This window comes from Echinops telfairi, unplaced genomic scaffold (assembly GCF_000313985.2).
Source record: "Echinops telfairi isolate 266 unplaced genomic scaffold, ASM31398v2 ScPeMD7_9;HRSCAF=40, whole genome shotgun sequence".
NCBI lineage: Eukaryota > Metazoa > Chordata > Mammalia > Afrosoricida > Tenrecidae > Echinops > Echinops telfairi.
This window is the reverse complement of record NW_022103906.1, coordinates 15,494,317-15,518,838: the sequence shown is the minus strand read 5'-3', so window position 1 is coordinate 15,518,838 and position 24,522 is coordinate 15,494,317. Positions and strand designations below refer to the sequence as shown.

The following is a 24,522-nucleotide window of genomic DNA, read 5'->3' as shown; positions in this document are numbered from 1 at the left end:
CCACTCTCTCCTACTCCCCCTTCATCTGTTCCCGTGTGCTCTGATCAGATATGTCCCTCTCCCGGAACTACAGATTCAGTGGAGTGACACATTTTTAATAGATTTTTAGTGCTAAGTAATTTATACACAGCTCCTGGTTCACTAAGGAAATGAGTATATTATTTACATTTATTAGCTTTTTATTTTCTAAAAGGAATTCCCAATTCAGTAATACAAATAATATTTTTAAGATGAAATATATATAACATTTTATATAGGAATAATCTTTCGCTAATTTATTTCATTTGGTGAGTCAGTGATACATATAGACTTGTACTGTGTACCATCCATTGGGGATACTTCAGTGAACAAAAGAGGCAAAAATCCCTGTTCTCTTAGGGATTTATTTTGTAGGGATACATGATAAGCAAATAAGCAATGAATGTATACTCTGTCAGATGGAGATAATAGCAGAGAAGGTGATGTTGCCAAGCTAGCAAATGATTCTGAAATCTAAAGAAGGATATTTCAGTTCATTATATTAAAAATTAATTTTTAAATACTTCAGTGAATAAAGTTCATAAATACCAAGTGCCTTAAAATGCTCTGAGTAGAATTGGTGGTGGTTTGAGATGAAACTTCTTCAGGAAGGTCTTAGGAAAGGACAATCTATGGCCCAATTTTTCAGGTTATATCATCTTCTCTTCTGAATCTAACCTTCTGAAATTGGATTTACAGTTTGGTAATGAGCAAGTAGTCTCAAAAGCATATGAAAATACAATAAAGAAAAGCTGTTTCTTTTGACCCAAGCAGGCAGTTGTTGATACATCCAGGACTGTCATATGATGGAGCTTCTCTTTGAGGATCACCACAAGAGAAACTAGGTGGATTAGGGTGATCATTTTTCTTTTCTTTCTCATTTTGAATCCAAACAGGCTGTGCTAAATATAGCAAGACCATTGTTTTGCTGGATGGAAAATCTGAATACTTGGGAAGAATCTGAACACTAGGTGCCCCTAACATCATCTGGTTTATAGGTTAATTTACCCAAATAAATGGATTGCTGCAAGTTATTGATAATATGATCTACTTATAAAGATCTTGATAAGTTAATAGAAGTTAGAACGTAGATTGTGGGAGATCCTTATGATTATTGACATATCACCCTGGACTTGCTGGGTTTAAATATGAACTGGATAGGCAAGTCTTAGGCTGAAAACCAGAGAATGCTTCATTGATGGTTTTAGTAAAGAATGTATTTTCTGCATTGAAAATTTGAGTTTAGAGTTATGACCTTGCCCTCATGCTGAAGTTACCCAACATTATTATTTTGAGATGTAGTATTGGGTATAAACTCAGAATTTAAAGAATGAATCATTCCTTGCCTTTTATAAGTGATATCCTTAATACACATGTGCTCGATAGGCATGTTTTAAACTTGCACTTAATTTATAGATTATCTTAGCTAAAAGGCATACAACATTGGATGCAGATTTAGCATTTTATTTTTGCTGGTTAGAGATGATATAAACGAATTCAAAACTGACTTTGAGTCTGGAAATTATTTCAAAGATTGAAGAAGCCTTGTAACCCATAATTAGATGTATATCCGTAGTGCAAAGGGTGCTTTTATGAGAGCTTATATTTGGTAGCATAAAATAAATAATTTAAGATATAATGCTATATACTTGTATGGTGCATTATAGTTTATAATTGCCTTTATAGTTTGAGAACCCATGAGCTCGCCCGATGCAAATGAATTTTTTTGGACAAATCAGTTACACCAGACCTCTTTAAACTATTGAAGGTTGAAGGTGTATCTGATCCAAGCCGTGATATTTTCAATCGCTTGGGTTGGACATTGAATAAGGAAGGCAACAGAAGAATTGATACATTTGAATTATGGTGTTGTCAAAGAATGTTGAATGTACTGTGGACTGCCAGAGGAGCCGACATAATCTGTTTGGGAAGAATTACAGCCAGATTGCTTCTTAGAAGTGAGGATGAGATTTCATTTTACATACTTTGGATGTGTTATTAGGAGAGAATAGTGCCTAGAGAAGGACATCATACTTGGTAGCGCGCTGATCAGCAGAAAAAGAGGAAACTCTCAGTAAGATGGGCTGTTAACCCAGCGGCTACAACAGTGGGCTGAAACATAAGCACAGTTGTGAGGCTAGCAGAGGACCAGGCAGTGTTTTTGTTCTGTTATACACAGGGTCACTATGAGTTGAAACTGACTCAACAGCACCTACAACAACCCAACAACATGTGCTTTTCAGTAGATGCTAAAGGAAATTATTTGGAATAAAGAATCTGAAATATATGGAGACTTTGCAGATGTAATTGGGGAAAACCCTATAATTCTGAAATGGAAGATGTAATTTGGCTGGGAATGACCAAGTTATAGGGAACTTAAGAAATAGAGAAAATGACAAATACAAATGGATAAATATTATGTGAGACCCTTGTTATTAAAAGGACAACAAAAATCCCAAGGTTTTTATACTAAAACAGGCTTTGGTAGTTACTAGGAGTGGGAGAGAAAGGAAGGGAAGGCTAGAGGCAGACAATTGTTAACTTGGGTGAAAGAGAAAGTAATTTATTACAAGAGGGAAATTAGGGGGCGGGAGGAGGTAGCAGAATGACTCGGCAAGTTGTTTGAATTATTGAATGCAAAAATGATGATCTGATAAACACCAATATAATTCACGGTAAAACATTTGAAAAACAAAAACCAGATAAAGGGAAAATGTGATGGTTACCACAAGCTCTTGTTTTTAAAAAATGAGTGTGAGAAAGGTGAACGGTCCCTAAAGCTAGTGGAAATCATTTTCTCATAACTTGAAATATTTCTAAGATCTCTTTAGTAAGACAATATGAAATATGAGACCCTTAAATAACTCTATAGTAGACTCTGACGAATGGTAGAGACGTAAAAGAAACTGTTGCTGTCCTTGGGATGCTTATGATGCTTTGAGAATTGGGGACAGAATAAGTCGAGTATCCGGAATTTGTTTGACTTTAATATTGGTTGTTTAATATTATCTGATTGGCCACCTCCTTATTTTGAATTATGTATTAGTATATCTCCTGAGACGTGGGAGCTAAAACACTTTTCTACTTCTCTTGCAATGGAGTGCATATGAATTCCCTCATCATCTGCCTTCTTAGCCTCTATTTAGCACTCATCTCCTAGTAAATTGACAGAGGCTACTTCAAAGCTAGGTTTAAGAGTAGATGATGATGCTTTCTGAAGTACAATTTAATGGATTCTGGGAATGTCCAAAAATAACTTCTCTAGTGACTTGTTGATAGCAGAAATTCTACCATTAGTGATTCATGTTAGCTTTCCTGTCAAATTGGATTATCCAAACCGCCCCCCAAAACCAAAATACACTGTTGATTTAATACCTATTTAGCTATCGTGTTGTGTATTAGTTTAATAGAAATTAACTATAGGTTCCTCATTGGTCTGAACTCACCCCCAATACTTCTTTCATGTCAAATTCCATTACTTCCCCTCTTATTCATGCAACTCCAGCTACATTGTCCATAGGCCATTCCTGCCTCAGCGTTCTCTCCCTACCTACATGACTTATTTCCTAATTTCATTTAGGTTTTAACTTAGTTATAACTGAGCACCTTAAAATTATAACTCCAGCCCTACTTTCCTTATCTTCTTTTCCAACTGTATTTTTCTTTATTGTACTTATGATCTGCATACTGTGTTTTTTTAAATCATTTTATTGGGGGCTCTTACAGCTCTTATAACATTCCATACATCAATTGTATCAAGCATATTTGTACATATGTTTCCATCATCATTTTCTAACATTGACTTTCTATTTGAGCCCTTGGTATCAGCTCCACTCCCCCCACCCCTCATGACCCTTTGATAAATTACAAATTATTGTTTTCATATCTTACACGAATCACTTTCTCCCTTCACCCATGTTTCTGTTGTTCACCCCCCTTGGGGGGGATTATGCGTAGATCAATGTGATAGGTTCTCCCTTCCTCCCCTCTTGCCCACTTCCATCCTTCCCCAACCTTTCTCCTCCCCTCCTGGTATTGCTACTCCCGTTTCTGTGCCTGAGGGGTTTATCTGACCTGGATTCTGTGAGTCATGAGCTCTTATCTGTAACAATCTACATGCTCTGATCTAGCCAGAAGTAAAAGGCAAGACTGCGTTCATCATAACGGGGAGCGAGGAAGCCTGAAAGAACCAGAGGAATATTGTGTTTCGATCAGTGCTATACTGTGCCCTGGTGGACTCATCTCTTCCTTGTGACCCTTCTGTGACTGGATGTCATATTGTTTACAGATGGGTTTTGGGTCTCTGCTCCGACCCTCCTCGTTCTCATCAATATGGTTTTTTATTTGCTTGTTTTGGGTCTTCTGGTGCCTGTTACCTGATTCCATCAACATCTCATGATCCCACAGGTTGCTGTACTTCTTTCATGTGGGCTTGTTGCCTCTCGGTTACCTGGCCACTTGTTTAACTTTAAGCCTTTAAGACCCCAGATGCTATATCTTTTGATAGTCGGGCACCATCAGCTTTTGGCTTATGTACCCATTTTGTCTTCAGCAATACTGTCAGTAGAGTGAGCCTCCCAGAATGCCAGGTTGTTAGAACAAAGTGTTCTTATGTTGAGAGAGGGCACGAGCAGTCCCAAAGTCCATCTACTTTCTCAATTTTTTGCCATATAAATATATGTACATAGGCCAATATCTCTAATTTTTATGAATTAACATATTTACATAAGTGTACACCTATGTTTAAACCTCTGTCCGTAGTTTTGCTTCCTAGATCTTTCCTCCTTTTACTTTCCTCCTGCCTTACCATCATGCTTGCCCTTCTTCTACCTCTTAGTAATGTCAGCTAGATTGCTCTTCCTCCAACAGCACCAGAATCTCTGTGTCCTCCTTATTGTTGCTTTTAATTCTCTAGTTGTGCCTCTGTCTATGGCATTGTTTGCTCACCACTCCTTTCCCCTGCCTCCTCCCCACCAGGTCCCTCCGGAACCTTCAGTCCCGTTGCTCTTTCCTCAGGCTTGCTTCCCATGCCTATCTTACATTGGTAGGCAAAACAACAATACAGAGACAAAACAAAAACAAAAGATGGAATAAAGATGGGGGGGAGGGAGGGAAAAAAACTAACAAAAAGAAAAAGCATACATGATTCCAGGTCTGTCCACTGACCTCTATCTCCCTACTGGTCTTGGGTGGGTGGGGGTGGTTCTAGGAATTGGCCATCCTAGCCTGAAGTCTATTTTGGGGGCTCTTCAGAAGTTGTGGTTTTGCTTTGCTCCCATTGCTGATCTGTTATGTTCCATTCTTGGTTTACCCCACTGTGAGGGTGGTTAGATCGGACACACTTCATGCTATGTGCCCCTAATATTGTCCTCTGTTCTGGTATGCTCCAGCAAGAGGTCATTATGTCTCGAGCTGTTGTTGGCCCTATAGTCCTTTCTGTACCTTAGCACCTTCATGCAAGGACGTTATCATCAGGGCATGGTGTGTCAGTTTGGGGTCTAGTCCCTTGCTCTCTCTTTTTCCTCTTTTGTATGGGCATGGAAGCCAGGCCCCTCTCCCCAGCCTATAGGTTTATTGTTGTCCTCTGTAGCACAAACTTTCTGGGGGCAGTGTCAGTTTGGCTGGGCTTTGGGCGGCCCTGTAGACCATTCTGCTCGAGTTGCTCCGTGTGTTAACATTGCCCTCAAGGTTTGGTGCACCATGGTGGGGTCTGCACTCACACTCCCATTTCTGTGGAGACACAAATAATACCCTCGCCCTGGGTGGATTAGTGTCCTACTCCCCCAGTGCTGTTGTCTCTTCCCCTCCCCATTTCTATACCACCCCCACCCCCACCTTTTCCCCTTTGTGTTGGAATGACATGTACATCCTTGGGTTTGCCTGATTGCCTGAACCTCATCTGTAAAAGTGTGAGATAAGTGGCTTTTGTTCTGTACCTACTGGGCTGATTATATTTACCCCAGTGCACTCATGTTGGACTTGTCATTTTGTGATTGGCTAACTTTGCTTAGTATAGTTTCCTCCAACTCTTCCCATGAAATGATATGCTTCATGTGATCCTCAGTGTATGGAACCATGTTGTCTGCAAGCAGCAATAGTTTCACCACCTCAACTCCCAGACGGATACCTTTAATGTTTTTCTGTTGCCTTATGTTGTTAGCTAGGACCTCCAGTACAATGTTGAAAAGAAGTGGGGAGAAGGGGCATCCTTGTCTGGTCCCTTTTTCAGTGGGATGTTTTCATCTTTTCTCTCTTGACTGTGATGTTGGCTTATTGGCTTTTCATGAATAGCTTGTATTAACTTGAGAAATCCCCTTTTCATTCCTATCTTTTTGAGAATCATAATTAGGAATGGGTGTTGGATGTTGTCAAATGCTTTTTCTGCATCTATTGATATTATCATGTGTTCTTATCAAAGTGGCAAATAATATTGATGGACTTTTGATTGTTAAACCATTCTTGCATCCCTGGAATGAATCTCACCTGATCGTGATGGATATGTTTTATATGCTTTTTATTCTATGGCCCATATATTTTTTTTGTTAAGGATTTTTACAGCTGTGTTCATTAGAGATATTGGTCTGTAATTCTCTTTTCCCATGGGATCCTTGCCCTGTTTGGGTATCAAAGTTATACAGGCTTTGTAGAATGAGTTTGGGAGTTTGCCATCTTTTTCTATGCTCTGGAATAATTTGTAGAGGATCGATGTCAGTTCATCCCAGAATACTTGGTAGAATTCTTCTGTGAAGCCCTCTGGTCTGATAGTTTTTCCATTGGTAGTTTCTTGATTACCATATCTATTTCTTCTTTTTCTATGGGTCTGTTGAAGTTTTTGACCTTTATCTCGGATAATGTAGGGTGGTATTGTTTTTCCAGGTATTTGTCCATGTCTTCCATGTTGTTGAATTCATTAGACTACAGACTCTCATAGTACTTTGTGATTATCCTTTTAATCTCGTTGGGTTCTGTTGATTTCCCCGGTTTCATCCCTCACTCTGGCTATTGGTGTTTGCTCCTTACTTTCCTTGGTTAGATTTGCCAGCAGTCTCTATTCAGTTGATCCTTTCAAAGAGCCAACTTTTTGCTGCATTGATTTTTTTACAGTAATCTCTGGTCATCCCACTCATTTAACTCTTCCCTGATTTTAATTATTTCTTTCCTTTTGCTATTGAAAAGGTTGTTCTGTTGACTCTCTTCTAGTTGTTGGAGGTTTTGTGGTAGCGTATCTGTTATAAGTCTCTCTTCCTTTTTTATATATGCGTTAATCAAATTTCCTCTGACAACTGCTTTTGCTGTGTCCCTCTGATTTTGGTACATTATATTCTCATTTGTTTCTAGAAACTTCCTGATATCCTCTCTGATTTGGGCCAGTACCCATTCATGTCACAGAAGATTGCTATTCATCCTCTACTTTTTTTTAACCTTATTTTTTGGTGGTCCTTTTGTTGATCTCCAGCTTTATGGAGATGGTGGTTCAAGAGGGACATCTGAGTGATCTCTATTTGTTTGAATTTACTCTGGATTGACTTGTGTCCCACCATGTGGTGTTTTAAAAAATGACTCATGTGCACTTAAAAAGAATATGCTTCCCCCCCTCTCCCCCCTTGCATTTGGTTGGAGAGCTCTATAAATGTCTTCAGGTCCAGTTGCCTAATTGTAGTGTTCAGCTCTGTAGCCTCCTTGCTGAGCTTCTTTCTCAATGATCTATGCTTCTCTGATAGCGGTGCATTAAAGTCATCTACTATGATTGTTGAGTCTGTGATTTCTTTTTTTTTCATCTTTTGCATTGTTTGATGAATTTCACGGGTTAGGTGTATATATATTCATTATGCTTCCTGGTTCCTAATCTACTGATCCTTGGAGCATTATATAGTGCCCATCCTTGTCTCGTGTTATAATGTGCACCTTGAGGTCAATTTTGTCGGAGATTAGGATGGCAACCTCTGTAACTTTTTAAAGTTGCTGTTTGCCAGGTATCTTTGCCGCCAGCCTTTTATTCTTACTCTCTTTTTGTCTTTGAGCTTATGATGTGTCTCTTACCTCAACCTGGTATGCCAAGCCTTGACGGAAACATACCAGCATGAAGCAGTGAACTCTTATCCCAGCTACGTTGGCCCACTTTCACAGAAGAATGCACTACAGAGGACAGCACTGAAGATGCAGCCTGGGAAGAGTGGCAGGCCTGCGCAGACCACATGGGGGCAAACTAAGATGGACAGGGAGAGAGAGAGAGAGACAACTCACACAATGTCCTGGCCAGCCCAGCTTCGAGGATGATATTCCCACTTGGAGTGACCAATGCACAGCGAGGACTGAAGGGTCATCCTCACCACAAGATACAACATCCCATTACTGACCTACATTCCTATGGGGTAGCACTGAAGACACAGTGCGAGAATTGTTCCCAGTCTGATCCCCCTCCTGCCCCCCAGCAGGGGGGAACATGAAGGGAGTGCAGCAGAGCAGCACGGGGTGCAAATCAACACAGTCCCTGAGGAATTTGGAAAATAGACTTTGGATTCAGGTGACAGGGCTTGGCACTGTATCAGATCCGATAGGAAAACATTCTTAAAAGTCAATACACAGAACTAGAACTATTCATAGCCTATTTTCTTCTCTTTTCCCCCCACATCTATCTATATAAGATAAACAGGATAAACAATCCTGAGGAGAAAACAATGATACTGATGGTCTGTGGGGACAGGGGAGAGGAGGAGTTGGGGGAAAGGCGGCGGGTGGGGGTGGGGGGAGCCAACAAACACAGGGAGAACTTAACAGGAGATCTAAAATCGATGGCGAGGAGTGCATAGAATGCCTAGTGGGGTTTGGTCAAGTGCAGTGTAGCCAAGAGGAAGTACAGAGAGTCTAATGAAGGTCAAACATAATAGTGGGACAAGTATCAAGCATCAGAATACCCAAAATAAGCAACTATTTTGATGAGAACGATGGGGGATAGGTATCGATACCCGAAATCCATCTGTAGACAATTGGATATCCTCTCTTAGGTCACAAGGAAGGGATGAGCCACCCAGTGTACAAAACACTCAACATTCATTTAATTCTGTAATGCTTCTTCCCCCTCACTGTCATGACCCCAGTTCTATCTAACAAATCTGGGTAGACCAATGCATGTACGCTAGTAAAGATAAGAATGCTTGATACACAGAATCTAGAATAGATAAACCTCTGAGGACCAATAATGAGAGTAGCGATAACATGACGGTAGGGGGAAGGTGTGGACAGAACTGGGAGAAATGGGGAACCAGTTGCAAAGATTCACATACAATACCCCCATCCTCTGGGCGACGGGGCAAACAGAAACGTGGATGAAGCAAGACAATTGATAGTATAAAATATGAAAATAAAAATAATTTATAAATTATTAAGGGTTCTCTAGGGTTGTAGGTTAGGGGAGGGAGGGGAAAAAAGGAGCTGATGCCAAGGGCTCAAGTACAAAGAAAATGTTTTGGAAATGATGGTGATAACATATATACAAGTGTGCCTGGTATAATTGATGCGTGGATTTTTATTAGTTGTAAGTGCCCCCAATTAAATTATTTATTTAAAAACAAACAAACAAACAAACAAACATGTCTCTTGCAGGCAACAGATTAATGGGGTTATGTTTTCTGAGCCAGTCTGCTAACCGTTGTCTTAATGGGTGAGTTCAGGTCATTGAAATTCAATTATTACCACCATCTGTTCATTTATTCCTGTCTTTTCCTTTTGTATTGCATGTTTTCCTGTCATATCAGTGTGCTTTGTTTATGTAGGGGCTTCCTTCTTGCCTCCTTTTCCCTCTGAGACAAAGTTATCTTTGTAATTGTTTTTGGTGCATTGGCTTCTGGATGGAGTTGGGTTATATGGTGTTCTCCTGCTTATGCTCGGTTGGTGTTGGTCTTCTGACCACAGTGAGTTGGCAAGGATTTTCCCCTGGGTTTGGTTTCTGATGGTATATTCTTTGAGTTTTCCCTTGTGTGGGAACCTCACCATCTATCTTAATAGATAATTTGGCAGGGTAGAAGATTCTTGGGTTGGCGGGGTTTTTTCTTTCAGCTTTCAGAAGATCTTACTCCACTCTCTCCTCCTCTTCATGTATCTGCTGATAGGTCTGAGTATATTCTCACATGAGCAATATTGTATGTAGCTGGTTTTTTCCCCTCTTGTTGCTCTTAAATATTTTTTTCTTTTTCCTCAAAGTTGGATAATTTAACTATTATATGCCTGGTGAGTTCTTCCTGGGGTTTAGTCTAATTGGTGTTCTTTCTACTTCCTGTATGAATATCTGATTGTCATCCATTGAGGTGTGGAAGTTTGCTTCTAGGAATTCCCTTGCTAAGTTAGCTGTAGTCTTCTTTGTTGTGTCTTGTTCTGAAAGACCAATTGTTTGAACATTGTTCCTCTTCATAGCATGTCATTGTTTTCTTCTGCCTCTTTGATTATCTTGTTTGACTGTCTTTCCTGTTTGTTGAAGTCTGCCTGATTATTCTTGAGATCTCTGGTACAATTCTTAGCCTCTTCTAGTCTGTTGGTAAGGTCCATGATCTTGTGTTTTGCTTCTGTTACTTCATCCATTTGTTCTTGTATTTCCCTTCGGTTTGTGGACTTCATGCCTTCTTTTGTGGACTTCAACTCCTCTCTCATAGTGTCCTTATTCTGTATTGCTTCTCTCATATCCCGTATTATTTTAAGCAGCATTCTGAAGATTTCTTTTTGTTGCAGATCAATATCTGTTTCTTTTAGGATTTCTTCTGTGTTGCATTTTGTTTTCCTTGTTTTCTTGTTGAGACCATTGAGGTATGTTGCTGTCTGTCATTTGGAAGATCTGGGCACCATGTTCCCAGGAGAGTGAGGGGCCCTGAGCTGTTTCTGTGCATGATTGGCAAGAGTGGTTTTTTTTGAAGAAATAATGTGACTCTATATGAGGGATTTTGTTTAGGGTAGCCTGTACCTGTGGGTTTCTGAGACTGTAGATATATATGAGTAGAACGCCTCATTTTTTGCAGACCACTAGGTGGTTTCACTGCAGACCTTTCCATTAACAGCCTAACACATAACCCACAGTTATACCAGGGCTCCTTTACAAGCCCCTAAGGTAAGGTGACCATATTTTAACATTGTTAAAGTGGGACACCATTGATAAAACTCATATCCTGGCGAAATAGCCACATGGCAGCCAAAAACCGTATACCCTAGCTTGTCATGCATTCTTTCCAAAAATCGGGACTTTTAAAAAATGCAGCAAGATGAGGGAAAAATTGTTAAAAATCGGGATTGCCCCGCCAGAAGTGGGACGTCTAGTCACCTTACCCTAAGGGTAGGTAACTACAGACCAGGGACACTCCTACTACTTGCCTAAGGTCAATCAGCTGATAGTTCGGATATCTAACTGTGTTAGTGAAACCGCTCTTATGCAACCCACTACGTCACCAGGGTTCCATAAACAATATTAGCAGGTTTAGTTACTGTGTTAGTCTGGGTAGACTAAAGAAACAAATTAATCGAAACTCATGTGAACAAAAAAGAGGTTTATATACAAGAGCAGTTAAATATTCAGGAAACATCCCAGCCCAGTCCAGTCCAAGCCCATAAGTCGGATATTATCCCATATGTCCAATACCAGTCTATAAAGTCCTCTTCAGACTCGCTAAACACATGCAATGATGGCAAGTGCAGGACGATCATAGGCCAGTGGGTAGAAAGTCTTTGGATCCAGTGGTGTTATGAGCTTCTCAGTGCTGTCAGGGGTATCCACGTGGCTTCTCCAGCACCCAGGGCTATATCAGGCTAGGTCCATATGGCTTTTGCTCAGGGATATCTCGCAGGAAGTGAGTAGAGAGAGAGAGAGAAAATCTCTCCTGACTCCAAGGAGGAAATACCAGGGTTCCCAGAATTCTCAGGAAAAGACCATGCCCACACAGAGGCCTCATTGATTATATCTTGATTGACAGGCCAGACTCCACCCCCCTTCACTCGTAATCCTCACAAATTGACACCAGATTATAAAACTACCACAGTTACCTTTTTAAGTTACCTTAAATTGAGGAGGCGCCCTGACTGTCTAGTGGTTTCATGTTGGGTGGCGATCTGCAAGGTCAGTACTTTGAAACCAGCAGCTCCATGGGAGAAGGACAGGACTTTTTACTCCTATAAACAGTCTTGGGAACTCACAGGGGCAGTACTACTTTGTCACTATGTGTCAGCAGTGACTTAATGGCAGTAAGTTTAGTTTGGTGGTTTGTAGAAGTTCAATTAAACATGTATTCTAACCTAGATACGTGTTCAATTCCTGATAACTATAGTTTGTGTCTTAAATGTATATCATTCATCAGTCTTCACCCCAAACTCTCCATGTGTTTCTCAAACCAAAGTTCTATGTAGTAAGACCTCACTTGTCTGACATCGTTCAGGGAAAATAAAATGTTTGACAAGTCAATGTTTAACACTTTCTTTTTTTTTTGTTAAACACTTTCTGATTAACTTCTTAAACAGTATCAGTACTTTTCCCTTTTCAAAACACTTTTGTAAAATATATCATACACAAACATTTTGGAAACAAACATTAAAATATAAACTTCTTGATGCGTCATTGTTGATTTGTATCTCTAATTAAATAGTTGTTCTGTTTTTCTTATTCTCTTCTGATAGCCATCTCCTGCCAATGGTTAAGCATTATTATACTGTCCATCCACTTTCTAATTTTCTATATCTAATAAACTGCGGCTTGGAAATATTGTAGCTTGCTAAAAAATTTATGTGAAAATGGTTATATCTCTGGAATTTGCTTGAAAATACCTGCTAGAGCAGTTTCGCAGGTAAAGAAGAGGATGTAAGGTCGTTCCTGAGTTGTTCATTGTTGAAACTGGGTGATGGATATAGAAGTGTTTGTTATATTAATCTGTTCTTTCTGCTTTTGTACATGTTTGAAATTTTCAAGAGTAAAAAAAGGAAAAGGAAAAATAAGAACAGTTTTAAGATACATGAATCCCAGTGCTCAGCTGTTAACTGAAACAGTGGCAGTTTGAACCTACCCAGTAGATCCATAGGAGAAAGATCTGGCAGTCAGCTCAAGGGAAGGCAGCAACCTAGGAAACCCTATACGACAGTTCTGTCACATGAAGTCACTGAAACAAAATCAGTTCGATGTTACTTAGGTACCATATGTGAGGTAGAAAAAGGCTTCAAAAACATCACGGATAAATTTCATTATCTTTAAATCCTGTTTTCCACAAACTTTCTGAAGCACTCCTACATAATTACATTTTTATTTCTTTGGGTTTTGTTTGTTTGTTAAGATTCACAAAAATTTGTTAGCATTTATCATTGAGCAGAAAGATTGGGAGATACTTTTTATTGTCTTTGTGTTTAGTGACCTTTTTAAAATCTATTTGTATTGTGTTTATTTTTTAAATATGTGTATGTGATATATATTTGTTTCTCTTGATGTGTTCCTTATCAGGGAGAAGATACACTTCCTCATTTGTAAATAGGAAGTACCCATGATACCTGGCTTACACTACTGTGAGAGTCCTACACCTCTATATGTTAACACATCTTTACTAAAGATTTTAAAACTGGGTTCTTTTTGAAGGACTAAAGAGCCATGTTTGGGGTCTCTGTTATAGATATATCATACTTTAAAGACATCTTTTTTGGTAGCTGGGTTTAAAGATCTTACAAATTGGTCTTTGGAGTGCCCTCTATCACCTCTGCCAGCACAGTGCCTTGCTCTACAGCCAAGGCTACTCTCAGACTCTCTTGTAGGTTTTGTTTTCTTCCTTACACTCTTGCACTCTGTAGTTCTGTTCTTTCATTTGAACCTTCTGCTCCTTTCTTTGTGTACTCAGTGAACAGAGTATTGAGTATTGTGTGAAGTAGATACATACATACAAGCTGTGTAATGTAAACGCAATTGTAAATCACCCCAGACATACTGAATTCACAATTAGGCATTTCCCCGAGGTGGGAGTGTACATCGGTGCCTCTTTGTGAGGTCTAACCAAACCAAGCTCATTGCCACCGAGTCAATTCTGACTCCTAAGTTATACAAAATCTATTATAATCTAAAATGTACTTAGTCATTGTTATACCAATTCCTCTGCTAGAAATTTATCCTAAAGATATATTCTCACATGTGTGCAAAGGTACACGTGTACAGAAGAAGGAACAGTGTACAGAAACTGGCTGATATGTTAGTACAAAGAATAAAAGAGTTTGGGGTAGGACACAGACTTATTTTCTTATTACTGTATATACTCGAATACGAGCCAACCCAAATGTCAGCCAGGGCACCTAATTTTACCACTAACACTGCATTAAAAATGTGCTGAAAAACTCAGCTTAAACACAAGTTTATATGGGATATGTCTTTTGAAATTCACTTTTAAAAAAACCTTATACAGTTACTGTTTTTTATAGTAAAGAGAAAAGCTAATATAAGATTAGCTTCTTACCACCTGTAATAAAGCACCAACAGGTTCTTATTCTTAATGAATTTTCTTGATTTTGTGTTTATTCAAAGGTCAATGAGGCTGACAGTGGATGTATTTGCTGGCTAAACCTGACTTTATATGGAGTTGACTCCTTGACATTTCTGAATCTATTATTTGATCAGCAAGAATCAGTTTCGGATGGTAGGACTTATTATAATTTCATTTACATTTGTGCATACTGCATCTATACATACATAATTTTATGTAAATATGGGCATAATAATACACGTCACTTAATGTCTGCCATATAGTCTGTGAAATAGGACATTATGTGATTTGGGTGTTGTACAAACTGTGTATCACAATTGTATATATTCAATACACATGTATTATGATAACCCTCATGCAAATTGCTCTGGCTTTTATAAACTCGCAGTTGGCTGCCTTCGGTCCCCAGGATCCTTGTTGGAATCTGAAGTTCCTAGGCAAGGAGCTAGCAGAGCGATGGATTTTCAACCTGGGGTAGTTGGGCGAGACACTCCCAGCAGAATTCCTGGCAGCCACAGATAGGGGATGCCACACTTTATCAACAAATTAGAATGCAGGCTACAGAAGGGGGGAGTTTGGGGGAGCCATGTGGGGTCACTGTAAGTTGGAACTGACTCAATGGCAGTGAGTTTGGGGTTCTTTGTTTTTCAAGTTATATATTCAATAAATCTATATATTTAAAATATATTTCCTAAATTCTATCATTTAACCACAAAAGATTGACAGTCCAATCCAAAATTGGGCAAAGGAAATGAACATTTTAACAAAGAGAGTATTCATATGACCAACAAGCACATGAAATGATGCTCATTGGCATTAGTGATTCCAAGTCCAAACCAAACTCATTATCGTGTCCATTCTGACACATAGCAAGACTATAGGACAGAATAGAACTCTCTCATAGAGTTTCCAAGGTTATAAATCATTTTGGAAGCAGACTACGATATTTTTCTTCCAGGAACCAAGTGGCAAGTTTGACCTGATCTTTCACCACTGCACTATCCTTACTTCTCTGATAGCTGCTAGAATCAAAACATAGTGAGATACGTGCTCACACTTGTTTGAATGGCAGGGACCCAACAAGCATTAGACATTAGATATTTGCGAGGTTGTGGAAAAACTGGAACTCATCCATCTTAGTGGGAATGTAAAATAATACAGCCACTGTGGAAAACAGCTTCCCTGTTCCTCAAATTATTGAACATAGAACTACCATGTGACCGAGTAATCCCATTCCTAGGTATATACCCAGGTAAATAGAAGACAGGAATGCAAACAGAAACCTGAAGCACATTTTACAATAGTCAAAAGATGGCAATAGCCTAAATATCTATCAATAAATAAACCAAAAGTGACATAAACACAATGGAATGCTGCTCAGTAATACAGAAAAATAGCGTCTTTTGCATGCCACAATATGGATGAAACTTGAAGTCATCATGCTGTGTGAATTAAGTCACAAAAGGATAAAGGTGGTCTGGCTTTATATATGTGAAATAAGAACATATATAGACACTGTATATTATCAGTAGGTACTGGAATGGGAGGGACGGGAAAGGGGAAATTTGTGCTTAGCGGGCATGAGTTTATTTTATTCATGGTAAACTGATTTTCAAAGGGGTAAGGACAGTGGGTACACAACTTGAAGAATGTTATCAGTGTCACTGAATCTTCCATGTAGAAATTGTTGAGATGATGGATGTTTTATTATGTGTATATTTATCAAAAATAGCAAATGTGTTTTTCCCCTTGATTGATGCCAGTTTTGTATTAACCATTTAAAAATTAATTTATTCTTTCTTTGGGGATTAAAATTTAACCTTTTATTTGCACGTTTCCTCATATGTACTGGGACCTATATTTAAGTTATTTTGTGTGTCTATTCCTATGTCAGTTGCATTGATGGGATTATAGTGGGTTTTCCATAAATTCTCATATCTATTCAAGGAATTCCACTTTTGCTTTTTATCTTTTGTACTATCTTATTTGTGATTCTTGAGCTCTTTCTACCCTTGTCAACATAAAGAGCATATTTTTGGACTGGCATAGTGGGCTGCACACTGAACTGCTAACCACAAAGGTCAGCAGTGTGAACTGAACACATCAACCATTCTGCAGGTACAAGAAGAGTCTTTCTGCTCCTGCAAAGATTAGAAGTCTCAGAAAGCCAAAGGGGACAACTCTAGCCTGTCCTATAGGGTCACTATGAGTCAGAATCAACCTGATAGCAGTGAGGGTGTTTTTTTTAATGTATAAAGTTAAAGTTATTCATCAATATTAGAAAATGTACCTCTGTGAATGGAATATCTTTCCCATTTTTCCTTAGGATTTCATGCCAAACTAGAGAACCTTTTATTAATTAAAGATATATCATGTTGTCAGGTGCTATAGAGCCAGTTCTGATCCATAGCAACCCTGTGCACAACAGAACTAAAGAGTGCCCGCTCCTGTGCTATCCTTGTGATTGTGCCTATCCCTGAGCCCATTGTTGCAGCAGCTGTATCAGTTCATCTCCTAAGGACCTTTCTAACTTTTGCTGCCCCCTCTACTTTACCAAGCATGATGTCCTTCTCCAGGGACTCATCTCTCCTGACAACAGGTCCAAAGTAAATGAGAAGAACTCTCACCACCCTTACCTCTAAGGAGCACTCTGGCTGCGCTTCTTCCAAGACAGATCGGTTTGTCCTTTTTGCAGTCCATGATACTTTCAGTATTCTTTGCCAACACCACAACTCAAAGGCATCAATGGTGGGTTTGAACTTACCTATAGTGTCATACTTCTTAATTTTTTTAATTCATTTTAATTTTTAATTTTGTTTTGATGTGGGTTTCTGTTTATTTTATCAGATCATTAACAAGATTTTTTTCTTTCTAATATGTACATCAGTAATTAATTTTCTTATTTTCCATCTTGTTTTTTTTAATTTATCAATAATTGGGAGTTAATACATATATAATGCCATAGTTCAATCACATCAAGCAGAATTGTACAATTGCTACCACAATCATTTTCCAAACATTCTCTTTCTTCCAGGACTCTTTGCCATTGTCTCTTTCATCTCCCTATCACCATGGTATGTGTACCCCCCCCAAAAAAAACCCCACAAACAAACAAAAAAACCCTTATTCTACTACCTGTCCTGAGAGGCTCATCAATCTTGGGTTTCTTATACCAAAACACAGAAAAACATATAACATCTTCATGAAGATGACCTCCAATGACATAACTCACTGATTTTCTTATAAAGTTTGCTATATAGTCTTTGAGTGTATAGAACTATAAAGAGGTTTGTGGGATTTCCATTCTACTTCCTGATTTTTAAAATTTGACTTATTGAATGAGTAATAGCATTCAATTTAGTTAAAATTTAAATTTTATTGGGGGCTCGTACAGCTCTTATCACAATCTATACCTACATCCATTGTGTCAAGCATATTTGTACATATGTTGCCATCATCAATTTCAAAACATTTTCTTTCTACTTGAGCCCTTGGTATCAGCTCAGTTTTCCCTCTTAAAATAAAAATCTTAAAGTTTCTTATGAACAGTCTACTTCCCATACCGTTCCTATTCCATCAACTTTTTACATAAGTATTCAAAGTAACCACAGCATTGAGTTGACTCCATCTCCTAGCAACCCTGTACAGTTTCTGAGACTGTACGTCTTCATTGGACCAAACAGCTTCACCTTTCTCCAGAGGAGTGGCTACTGGGTTTGAACCCCTCACCTTGCAGTGAGCATCTCAGTGCTTATTCCACTGTGCCATCAGGGCTCCTTGTACATATATTTCTGTACATGCTTGAAAACAAAAATCATTTTCCCCCAAAATGCCCTCCCCCACTTGATAAGATTGGATTTCTTAAGTACGTTTATTTTCTGCCTCTTACTTTTTCCCCTTCTTCCCAGTAAGAACTTGGGAATACTTTTACTCCTACCTCCCTCCAGCTAACTTGCTTACTAATGTTTTTATGTTGGATAGTTTTGTACATCCCAAATTAAAACTTAAGAATTTGTTGGGGTAGAATCCTCTCTCAAAAGTCTTAAGTCACACATTCCTAGACCACCATATAGATATATTGTATGATATAAACTATGAACTTCAACACTCGTAATATTCTTAATCTTTCTTTTTTAACAGTTTTGTTGGCACTTCTTCCACGTGTCATACAGTTCTCTTAATCTTGATCACTAGTTTACTGTTCCAGTATATTTTTTCTTCACTTAGAGCCCTTTCTTTTTCTATTACAGTACCTGAAAGGATACACTCTCTAAATTTTGCATATCTGAATATTTTCATATAAGATGTATTATTTGTTGATATAGAATTATTTTTGGGGAGGGAGGGGAAAAATGAGGACCTAATGCCAGGGGCTTAAGTGGAGAGGAAATGTTTTGAGAATGATGAGGGCAATGAATGTACAAATGCGCTTTACACAATTGATGTATGTGTGGCTTGTGCTAAGAGTTGTATGAGCCCCTAATAAAATGATTAGAAAAAAAAGAATTATTTGCTCTCAACAGTCTTCAGTTCTCTTAAGTACAGATGAAAAATCTAATTGTTTTTTTTGTAAGTATTTGCTTTTTCTAGCTGAATGTTTGAATGTGATTCAGCATCAGTAGACTTTCATTGCTAATACCCTCTTTTTTGTATATTTTTATTTAGTTCTTAACTCTATTTTTAAGTTAAAAAAAATCTGTTAACTGTGAGAGCTCTCTAAAATTGAGCCTGAGAATAGAGAATCATAGTACCTTGATTATTTTGTCATATTTTCAAAAGGACATTTTATTTTATAACATTTTATACTCATTTATATCTGAAATATTAATAACATCTATCCAATGATCTTTAGTGATACAAATCCTAAATACTTCTTCAATCTCAGTTTCCCAGATTGTATGATGAGTGCTTTAGATGATTATTTCTTAGATTCTTTGATTCAGTTATAGCATGATTGTCATGCATATAGAATAAAATCAGCATCCACTGCTAGGTATTTAAAGGCCATCTGTAAAAATGTAGATTGCCAGCAACACTGTCTAAACATACCTCATCATCTCCTTACTTTCCACCCCCTAGAATCATTCCTCCACACTTTCTCACCTCCCTCTACATGGCTTGACAAAGTCCTATTCTAAACTTCAGATAACAGCTCTGAACTCACTCTTAGAAATTCTTTCCAGATCTCCCTAGCCTAAATTAATTTCCAAATGGCAGTTCTCGTAATTGTGGTCTGTAATTTCCATCCCCCCAGTTTAATATTAGGAGCTCCAGTAAGACTGGGACCATATTTTACTCATATGACTATGGATTTAGACCAGGACAAATACATGCTTAGTATATTTCAACTAAATTTGAACATAAGAGTTGATTATTTTAAAAGTGTATTGACCAATAATTGTCTAATGCTGGTGTTGCTCTTTTGCCTAGAATATGCAATCAGAAACATTTATAGTAGATTTCATTTGTATTTTACATCTCAGGAATGATATTTCTTAATTCCCTAAGAAAATTAACCACAATAGGAAGTTCATTAGAGATATAATTTAGGATATACAAATATGAAAGATTTATAACTTCACCCTGTTCATTTTGCATATATTATTAGTCACTTTAAGATACTTTGGCCTGGTTTCATTTGAATTAGAACTGAATGTGTATTTTAATGCGAGAGGTTTTTACATCAATATTGCAAATTGTGCCTAATTTATATTAAGATTAGTCATCTCTAGTTTGAAATTGCTAATAAGTTCAGCCACTAATACATGATCCTTAGTTCCTAAACAGTCAGTAGTAGATAACAGTTGTTACTAAGATCTGTGTGAAGTGAAAGGGGTTAATGCACCTGAATCTGCATAAAGCAGTAAAATGCAAATCAGAAGGTTGAAGTATCAGACTCACTCCATTATTTTCCTTTTCTGTGCTCAATAATCTGAATGCAACATGAGTATTCCTGTGTTTTTTTAAATTGGTAGTAATAGCCCCTCACCATTTCATAACTTGCCAAGTGCTTTATCACCCCCATGAAAACATTTTTAAAGAAACTTAATGTAGTAGTTTTTTGAAGTAGTTATCCAATATCCCTGCTTTAGAGATTCAGAAATTGAATATTAGAGAAATTCTAATTCACTCAAGATACACTAGCAGTAAAATAAGTAATATACTTGAAAACACACTTCAGTTTATTCTAGGTTACAGTCTTCCAGTTTTTCTCTGCTTTGGATTTTTTTTATGGAAAAATGTGTATTTTCGTAATAATGGTGATGATTTGAATTAAATGGAGTAAACTTTTGAATAAGAAATTTTGAGTGGGACACATATGTCCCACGACGTATTTGGTGCTGGGATTGGTAAAATAAACCCTATTTCTTCTGATTCACACAATTATTTATGCAGGCTACCACCAGATGGCAGCATGTACTGAAAGTGGGATAGCAGCTTTCCACTAGACCTCTTAAGTGAAAATGTATGCCCCAGAGGTCATAAATATTATCAAATGTTATCTTGAATGTCACTGTAGTTTTGAGTTTTATATGTTTAAGTCTATTTTTCTACAAGTAGTCAATAACAGATTAAAATTCAAGGTGTGACTTTAATTAGTTTTCCAAGTTAAGTGTGTTAAGCCCTTTTAAAATTTGTTTCAAACAAATGTTTCTAAATTATAAGATTTACATGTTAAGTAATATTTAAAACATGGTTAGCTTATATTAACTATTAATGGCCTTAACTTATATGACTTAAATTTTATTCAATATGATTAACACAAATATTTCTGAACTTTGTTTTCTACAGAATGTTAAATAAGGCTGTTCATCTCTGTAAAGCTTATTGATTCGCCTCATGTAAAGTATGCTCAGTTCCTTTCCAGTGGTGTAAGTATCTAGTATTTCTCTTCATTTTTATCTTGTTATTTTATTAAGGTAAGAAATAACTATGATTAAGATCCAAGTTTGACAGCAGACACTTTTAGACTGGAAATAAATTTTAGAATAGAATTAAATGGTACACATAGTTGACATTAAAGTGAGTGAGTGTAATTGTGAGGAATGGATTCTCAACTCTTAACAACTTTTTACATTTTGTGTTCAACTTTACAATCTGGCATTGATTTTCAATTGAACGTAAAATTACTGTATTTTTAAAAACTGGTGAATAGCCTAGATAGAAGGTTGAGAAATAGATGGTTAATCATTCAAGAGAGCTAGTGTTTGATTTCTTGTGAAAAGTAGAATATTGGAATGTGTTACCTTAATGCTGCTTTCTGTGTGCAAACTCCTGGCATCTTAGCAATTTCCCTTTAACCACGGGGGATAGTAATGTAGTTATGCCTATTAGCTAATGTATTTGCTAGCCTTTCTTGTGAGCCAGGCAAACAAATACAAATTGCAATGGCGGTATTATGTTGAAAATGTTTTTGTGCTAGGATAGGAACTGCAACCACCAGTTCATATTAAATAGGCCTATGAATAAAAGTATTCCGGGAATTTCAGATATTAGAGAAGATAAAGTATCTATTAGCTCATTAAGTGCATCTTTAAAATCTAATGCAGAGTGCCTTTAGTATAAGTATTTTCTAAATTTTGATGCAGTCTAGGGTTTGATTAAATTTCTTCCGTTATGGTTGACAGTTGTATAATCCAGTAAGTAGACATTAAAGTAAGTTTTCCTTATTATTTAGGTTTTTCCATTAAAGTGTTTCTTTCCCTCTCAACGACTCCAGTGAAATTTCTGGAATAGGCCCAAAATGTGAACTACACATAGTCATAGTTTTTTCTTTTCCTAGTACTTATTAATTGCTTTTCCCAATATCCATCAGAATGTAAGCAAGGCCAGGAAATTGTACCTGATTTGTTCCCGTTGCTTCTTAGGTGCCTTGTACAGTGTAAGGTATATAATAGATACTCAATTAGTTGAACGAATGATTTTATTTTTCTTAGTGGTCTCCATTTCTCTGACTGCAATTGTAATTTATATTTTCCTTTGTAAATTTACATATTTAAATGGATTATTCCCCCCCACGTGTGCATAAAGTGACTACCAATGCACAATTTAAAAATACCCACATTGCTATGACATGTATTAACTATAACTTTTTCTTGAAATTTTTTATTATGAAAAGAACATCTTTATACCACAGTGTACAGTCATAACCTATTTTATGTGTCATCCTATTTTCCAATTGATTTGAATTAAAGAAACTTTTTTTCCCACATGTCAAGTTTAATCCCCAGTAAATCTTCATTTCTCATTTAATCTCGATATTTGTCATTTTCTTAGTTTAAGCTGTCACTCCTTCCACAAGTAGTAATGATTGGAAAAGGGGGCAGTGTGCTATAAATAGTATAAGGGACTGAGTACAAATTGGTTGATGAATATTATGATTGACTCCAGCTTGTATTAGATCACCATACAGTAAATAATACATATGCAAATAAATCTAATTTATTTTGCCTAGTCACTGTAGATAAAAATATAAAAACATCAGAAGCAAGCTGAAGGAAAATCTTATTAAATCTTTACATGGAGTAATGATGTCCTCTTCCTCCCATGAGAGTTCAAGGTTAATAATTTGTGAATGTGTCAACCTTCCTTGCTTCACAAGTTTGTGGAATTTTGTTTAAAAAGGTATGCTTGAACCAATGTCTTATCAAAGATGGGCTTATGTACATATTTAAGTAATGACAGCATTTGTGGTAGAATAGGTTTACTTACCTTCTCATTGGATGATCTTTTGAAACAGCATTTTAGGTACTAAGCCGTGATTTCTGGATTTAATTGTTCTTTTATGCTTTAAACATTGCCTGTGTTAATGCAGTGCCAACATTCTTCTCACATCATTTCTAATTATTGTTGGCCTGAGTCTGCATTCAGATCAGTAATTTAAAGTGAAAGATATTTCCTATCCTATGAACCACCCCTGTGCTACTTAAAGAAAATTAACTCTGTTCTTATGTCCTATCTTCTGTTATAAAAAAAAAATACTGGTATCACGTGCTTAGATGACCTTTGTAGGTCATTTACTGCCAGAACTCCACGAATATGTGCTTGAACTAAAACACTGTGAGAATTAAAATGTGGAAATGACAAATTAGATGTCTTTGTGTATGGTAAGGCATACTGGAATAATATTTTATGTGTCCAAGAGAGCTTCTATTCCTGATGTTTTTGCAGTAAAATATTGTACACACGTGTGATTTGTTCCTACTTGTTATGTATATCCTCCCTCATCATTCTCTTCTATATTTATCACAAACTCCATTCAAACAATTGTGGAGCTCTGTGCTGTAGATATTGTGATAATAATACCATTTAGAAAAATTAGTACTAAATTAGTTTTAGGAGTTGGAGATTAATGATTTCCCAAGTGTCCAACTTTTCCAAAATGCTACTCACCTAATTTTTTCCCCCCCGTGAACCACCCCCACCCATTTGAGTATACAGTATTTCCTCACTTTTGAGGAAATGTCTCATGTGGTGGTGGGTGCGATTCAGTCCAAAATCCGAAGGTTGGGCAGGGATCAGCTAAATGCAAGGCCCAGAGCTAGAAGCCAAAGATGTCCAAAAGTCACAGCATGTCCTCTTGCTTCTACCAAGCCTCAGTTGGGAGGAAGAGATCTAGCTTTTCAGGTGAGGCAATACATGTTAGAACCAACATTTTATGCCCTACCAAAAATGATGTCTTAAGTCACAACATTCAAGGTAAAATCAAAGCTGCCCTTAAGGAAACAAATGATGTGGCCCACTTCACATCTTCTACTGAAGTGGGGTCTTAAAAGATACTCTAAAGCAGTGGTTCTCAATCTTCCTAATGCTGTGACCCTTTGATAAACAGTTCATCAAGTTGTGGTGACCCCCTCCCATCCAACTGTAAAATTACTTTTTTTTAATCGTTTTATTAGGGGCTCATACAACTCTTATCACAATCCATACATAAATCAATTGTGTAAAGCACATTTGTACATTCATTGCCCTCATCATTCTCAAAACATTTGCTCTCCACTTAAGCTACCGGCATCAGGTCCTC

At 37.4% G+C, this 24,522-nt stretch overlaps 1 protein-coding gene across 7 annotated transcripts in view; it reads left to right on the top strand.

The window, feature by feature from the left end:
- Positions 1–24,522, top strand: part of HMBOX1 (homeobox containing 1) — a 230,244-nt gene that overhangs the window by 83,925 nt on the left and 121,797 nt on the right. For all 7 annotated transcript variants that reach the window (XM_045286944.1, XM_045286941.1, XM_045286943.1 and 4 more), the window contains exons 2-3: positions 14,540–14,651; positions 21,291–21,370. In XM_045286944.1, the coding sequence (XP_045142879.1) occupies positions 21,348–21,370 (23 nt within the window). In that variant the 5' untranslated portion in view covers positions 14,540–14,651; positions 21,291–21,347. The remainder of the gene's footprint in view (positions 1–14,539; positions 14,652–21,290; positions 21,371–24,522) is intronic.